This window comes from Elephantulus edwardii, unplaced genomic scaffold, assembly GCF_000299155.1.
Source record: "Elephantulus edwardii isolate Elephantulus edwardi_28Jun2011 unplaced genomic scaffold, EleEdw1.0 scaffold00048, whole genome shotgun sequence".
Lineage (NCBI taxonomy): Eukaryota > Metazoa > Chordata > Mammalia > Macroscelidea > Macroscelididae > Elephantulus > Elephantulus edwardii.
Genome location: NW_006399798.1, coordinates 5,889,821 through 5,895,556, shown reverse-complemented (window position 1 = coordinate 5,895,556; position 5,736 = coordinate 5,889,821). Strand labels below are relative to the sequence as shown.

General features: G+C 47.5%; 1 protein-coding gene across 2 annotated transcripts in view; it reads right to left on the bottom strand.

Moving 5' to 3' along the window:
- WBP2 (WW domain binding protein 2) overlaps window positions 1-2,737 on the bottom strand; it is a 9,056-nt gene extending 6,319 nt beyond the window's left edge. The window contains exon 1 of one of the 2 annotated variants that reach the window (XM_006886201.1): window positions 2,557-2,737. In XM_006886201.1, the coding sequence (XP_006886263.1) occupies window positions 2,557-2,615 (59 nt within the window). In that variant the 5' untranslated portion in view covers window positions 2,616-2,737. The remainder of the gene's footprint in view (window positions 1-2,556) is intronic. The other variant, XM_006886202.1, reaches the window with a different exon arrangement.
- Window positions 2,738-5,736: the final 2,999 nt, after the last annotated feature.

The following is a 5,736-nucleotide window of genomic DNA, read 5'->3' as shown; positions in this document are numbered from 1 at the left end:
GCTTTGACAAGCACTGTGGCATTTGGACAAGAACAAACTGGGAGGAGGGTAGAGAGAATAGTGCAACAATGAATGAATGGAAACCCAAAATCTCTGTGTTTATGAAAATTAATAAAATTATAGAAAAAAAATGATGTGTGTGAATCATCACAGGAGAGAAGTCCACAGCTCTAAAAGCCCTCAATTCATGAGTGATTCATGTGTGAAGATGACGGCTCAAGATTTTAAACTGACGGAGGAGCCCTGGGTCAGAGCACATTACACTACTGTGCTCCCAACCGAAAGGATGAGCAATTTGAGTCCACCAGTCTCTTCAACACGGGGACCGCAGTGTTTAAAATACGCCAAACCTGTCCCCCGCCTTCAGGTTATTCCCAAATTACTGACCATCCTTTGGTCTCCAAGGCTTTAAATCTTTATGAAAGGAGCCAGCCCATCTTTCCCCCTCTGAAAAAAACCTGTGCTCAGCTGCCTAACTAAAGACTAGAGAGTCAAGTTTACTCAGAGAAGTCTCAGAACAAACTCCTGGCAATCTTCTTCTAGGGAAAAAATCCAAACATCCGGCCACTGAAAACCCTGCGGAGCCTCGGTCTCCTCTGACTTGTACGGAGTGACTAGGAGTCGGAACGGACTCAATGGCAACTGGGTTGGTTCATTTTCAACACTGGATTTCAACTTCAAATCACTGTATACAGTTACACACGAAGGAGAGTGAAACTTTTTCTAAAACAAGGCTTGCCTTTCTTTAACAGTCATGAGGTTCTGAGACAGGTAGAAGGCTTAGCAGGAGAGAGAGGTTTGGTTTTGTTTTGGTTTTTTCCCAGCTCTGAAAATTCCTACTGAGAAAAAGAACAGCTCTGGGAGAGGTCACTTAATGGGATCAAAAATTTTTGCCCAGAGCCAGGCAGTGGCTCGCTCACAAAGAGGCTGCAAACCAATGAGTAGGAGGTTTCTCTGCCTGTTGTTTTTGTTTTTAAATTTTATTATTTTGTGTGTGTGTGCATACTGTCAAATCAGATCTGACTGGTACAGGAGATTGTTCCTCCTTCTCCAACAGAGCATCTGGTGGATTTGAACAGTGCACCTCTGGGATTGCAGTACACCTTGCCACTAGGCCACCAGAGCTCGCCTGCCTATTGTTAAGTGTGGTCGAGTCACCTGCGACTCACAACTTTTGTATGTACAATAGCACTGAACCCTGATCTATCTCAAGCCAGCCTGTCTCCAACACAACCACCCCATTACCCAGTTACTGTGCCAATCCATCTCATCGGGGTCTTCCTCTCTTGTGCTGTCCCTCAACCCTTCCAAGCATGATGTCCTTCTCCAAGGACTAGTCCTTCCTGGCCACATGCCCAAAGTATTGAGAGACGGAGCTTCAAAATCCTTGCCTCCAAGGAGCAGCTGGGTTTCACCCTCTCCAAGACATGACAAGTCACTCTGCTGACATGTTGAAAAGGTCCAAGCTCCATATGTCACCTTCCTCCTCCCAAATATCAGAACCTTCTGGACTGGGAAGGAAGAGTAAGTGGAAAAGAGAACTGGGGCCAGAAGGAAAAGCTTGGATCACAAAGAACACAAGGCAGAAAAAAGCTGGGCATCAATCAGACCCAGGACAGGAGGAAAGAGATGAGACCTGTGAGGCCCAAGTTCATCCTGGCTCGCCTCTGACTCATCGAGCATTCCTGGGCATCAGGGCCTGGGCTGGGTGCTGGCCTGGGCTGACACAGGCCCTGACTCCTCATGCCTCTTCTGGGCACTCCGGTTCCCAGCTCCTTCTGAGTCCACGGTCAGCCTAGCCCAACTGTGCGCAAATTGGTTCGATTCTCAATCGATGGAGAGGTGGGACTGAGAAAGCCCAGGGGCTAGAGGAGGGAAGGATTGATTGGACCGGGTGTAGAAAGCAGCTCAAGAGTTGGGAGCTCTCTGAAATGACCCAAGTCAGCAGGCATTCACGAGCAAGAGGTTCTAAGAGACCAAGCTCGACAAGGACAGAGACCTTGCCACATCACAACCCTTATCTATTAATTTCATCCCAAGGCCAGAAGCTTTTCATCTGTTCCCGGCTAAGTTCTGGAACGCACTGGAAACCTCGCTGTAGTTAAGCCTACTTGACTCTGGAATCCCATCTGTTACTTAATGCTGTTATCTTGTGTCAGGGTCTTAACGCTGTGTCTAAACTTCCTCACCTGCCAAATGTGCACAGTACTGTTTGCGTAAGAGAAAATCATTTCTTCAAGAGTAGAATGAGCACAAAAGTCGACACATAGTAACCACAGAAAATGACAACTGTGTTGGCCTCAGGATCCCTTCCCTCCCCTCAAAGCCCGTCCCCTTCCTTCCTGCCCTGCCCCCCCAGCTGATCGGAACACCCCGCCCCTCCCCCACGACCCACCCACCTCCCTCTAGCCCCGCCCCCAGCCGTTACCCCTCCTCCCGCTGCGCCCCATTAGTTTCCCCTCTTCAGAGGTTTGTTGCCCCCCCGCCCCCCGCCCCCTCCCCACTCTCCAGGCACCCTCCCCTCCGTCTTCCAGGATCCTTCCGCGGTGTTTTCACCTCTCAGTGTTGTTGACGATCACTCCGCCGCCTTGCGAGTGATTCTTGTTGAGCGCCATAGTCTCGGAGAGGAGTCCCGAGACTGGCAATGCACTGCGCTTGCGCCCCTCTTCGGCCCGCCCCCTGTGGCGTCGTTCTTAACAGAGGCAGCCAATCAAAGCTCTTGCCTGCGGGCTAGACCAACCACCTGATCCTGAACGTCACGTGGTAATAGTTTACTCCCTCGTCCCCCCTCCCTCTGACTGCTGCCTGTATCACAAACAAGTTGGAGACTACAAGTCCCAGAAGGCAATGCGGTCGTAGGCCTGCCCTTCCCCTAGACTAATGACAGCATGCATTCTGGAACTTGTAGTCTACTAGATGAGAGGCTTGACTAATTCGAATGAACTCAGCAGTTGAGAGATGAAAAGGCCTTTATTGTTAAGAAGCTCTTTGAAGTGCTAAAGAGCAAGGATGTCTTAAAGATTAAGGTGCACTTGACCCAAGTCATGATTTTTTTAAATGATATCATGCTAGATGCTCTTTATATGCATGTAAAAGTTGGAGTGTGGAATAGGAAAACCACCATTCTTTTGAATTGTGTGTGACTTTGATGAAAAGTAACGTGGTTGAATATCCCATGAGCTGACAGAAGAACAAATAGATTTGTCTTGAAGGCAGTGCAACCAAGGTACCCCTTAGAGGCTAGCATGGTGAAACTTTGAAACTTTGTCTTACTTTGGGGGGGGGGTGGCGTGTTGCCAGGTGGTGCCAATCCTTGGGGAGAAAAATGCAGAGTCTAAAGAGAGGAAGAGCTTTAGTGAGAGGCAAGAGACCAAGCTTGAGCATGGCCGCGATCAGGAGGATGGTGCAGCTTAGGTTAGATTTCTGCCTACTGTTTCTAGGCTCACCAAGTCACCGTCAACTAGATGGCACCTAACAGCAACAAAGGTGTTCTAGTGGCGCGGTGGTTTAAGCTCCTGCTTGCTAACCTGGAGGTCAGTGGGATTCACCAGGTAGGCTGTGAAGAAAGATGTGGCGGGGAGCCTCGGAAATCCTCTGGAGTAGTTCCGCTCTGTTCTGTAGAACTGCTCTCTCAGTCACCCGCAGAGCTGTGGGTTTGGTTTAAATGCTGTCAAGAGGCCCTGCTGGTGCAGTAGTGTCAGTATTCTATGGCTAACTAAGAGTAGGCCGTTTGAGCCCATTCGCTGCTCAGTGGAAAAGAGACATCTGTTAAGATTACCCCTTCGGAAACCCTACTAGGTCCCTGACTCGGAATGAACTCAAAGACAATGGGTTTGACTTTTGACTTTGAATCCTGTGTACTCCCCAGTCCCACCCTCAATGAAAGGAGAACAATAATTTAGCTCCTCTAGGGTAGCTATGAGTCGCAAGCGACTCGACGGCACATTAACAACAACAACACCAACTCCGAAGGTCCTTGGTCCATGTTGTAATGGGATGTAAAGTGCTGAACGACTGTATCTTCGTTCACGGACTTATTGTGACTAGGAGGCCATGAAGAGGTGTAGTTAATTTGCTCACAGTTGCTAACCTAACCGTTGTCATTCATGTAAACCCTAAGGCATGTTGTAAGAAAGACCTGGCAATCCACTTTCAAAAAAATCAACCAGTGTTGCAACTACTATGGAAAGCTGTATGGCGCTTTCTCAAAAAGTTGCAAATAGAAATACCATTTGACCCAGCAATTCCACTACTGGGAATATACCCTAAAAGAGACCATAACTGCCACCCAAGCAGATATATGCACACCCATGTTTATAGCGGCTTTGTTCACAACAGCAAAGAGTTGGAAACAACCCAAGTGCCAATCAACAAAGGAATGGCTAGAGAAGCTGTGGTATATTCACACAATGGAATACTACGCTGCACTGGAAAACAAGGGACTCATGAAATATTATACAAAATGGGTGATCCTGGAGGACATTATGTTGAGTGAAATATCTCAGTCACAAAAGGACGTAGTGCCATTGTTGTAAATCAGGACTGACATCAGGGTTGGGGGGGAGACTGAGAAAGAGGGGATAAATTATGTATATTGTATTGAAACAGATGAGGAAGAAAACTGTTTAAAAGGGATATGTGATTAGGTATTATTGTCATGACAGGAATCCAGAACGAAGGCCACATAGTGGAGTGGATTTGGGGGGAGGGATTGTATAACAAAGAATTTTTCTTTTACTTTTCAGAGAGCAAACTAGGGGGGAGGAATGGGCAGGGAGAGAAATGCAACAATGAATGAATGGAAATCCAAAGTCTCTTTCTGTAAACTTTCATTAAAATGAATCATAGTAATTAAAAAAATTAATTATGAAAAAAGAAATTTTAAAATATTTTAAAAAATATGGGGGGGGGTGAAATCAGCCCCCGAAAAGCCTTTGGAGCCCCATCTATTCTGACACTCTGTGGGATTGCCTTTATTCAGAATAGACCCCATGGCAACTGATTATGTGACTGTGTTTCCTGATAGTGACTGACCCGTCAGGCGGCAAGCCGGCTGGTTGGCAAAGAAAAGGTCAGAAAACCGAATCCCTTTTATCAAACAAACCTAGACTCTCCACAGTCATAGATATGGACAGGAGGCTGAGCCCAGGGCAGGGACCCCATCACTGTCCAGATCCGCTGGACCACAGGGAGCTTGCCAAGTTCATTGCCTCTACCCCTGCTGGCCTTGCGGTGATGCGGCTCCCTCTGGAATGTTCTAGTTTTGTATTCATGTCCTGTCCCGTCCAGGAAGGCCAAAAGATTTAAACTCCAAATTACTGAATGAGGAGAAGCAGGAAGCAGACAACGTGGTTTACTAAAAGGCTTGATGCATTCCAGCGTGACCCCCAGCCCAGAGATCCCGGCTAAGGTGGCTGTTGTTGTTGCTATGTGCCATTGAGTTGCTTGCGACGCATATCTCTGAACCCTGCTCTGTCTTGTGCCAACCTCATTGTCTCTGACACACCTATCCCCCGCTACCCCAGTCACTGAATCAATCCATCTCATTGAGGGTGTTCCTCTCCTGCGCCGTCCCTCTACCCTCCCAAGCATAATGTCCCTCTCCAAGGACTGGATCCTCCTTGCAAAATGTCCAAAGTATGTGAGACGAACTTCAAAATCCTTACCTCCTTTGTCATCTATGGGCTCTTGGGTTGTTCCTATTATTATGAGTAGCACTAAAATAAACACAGTTGT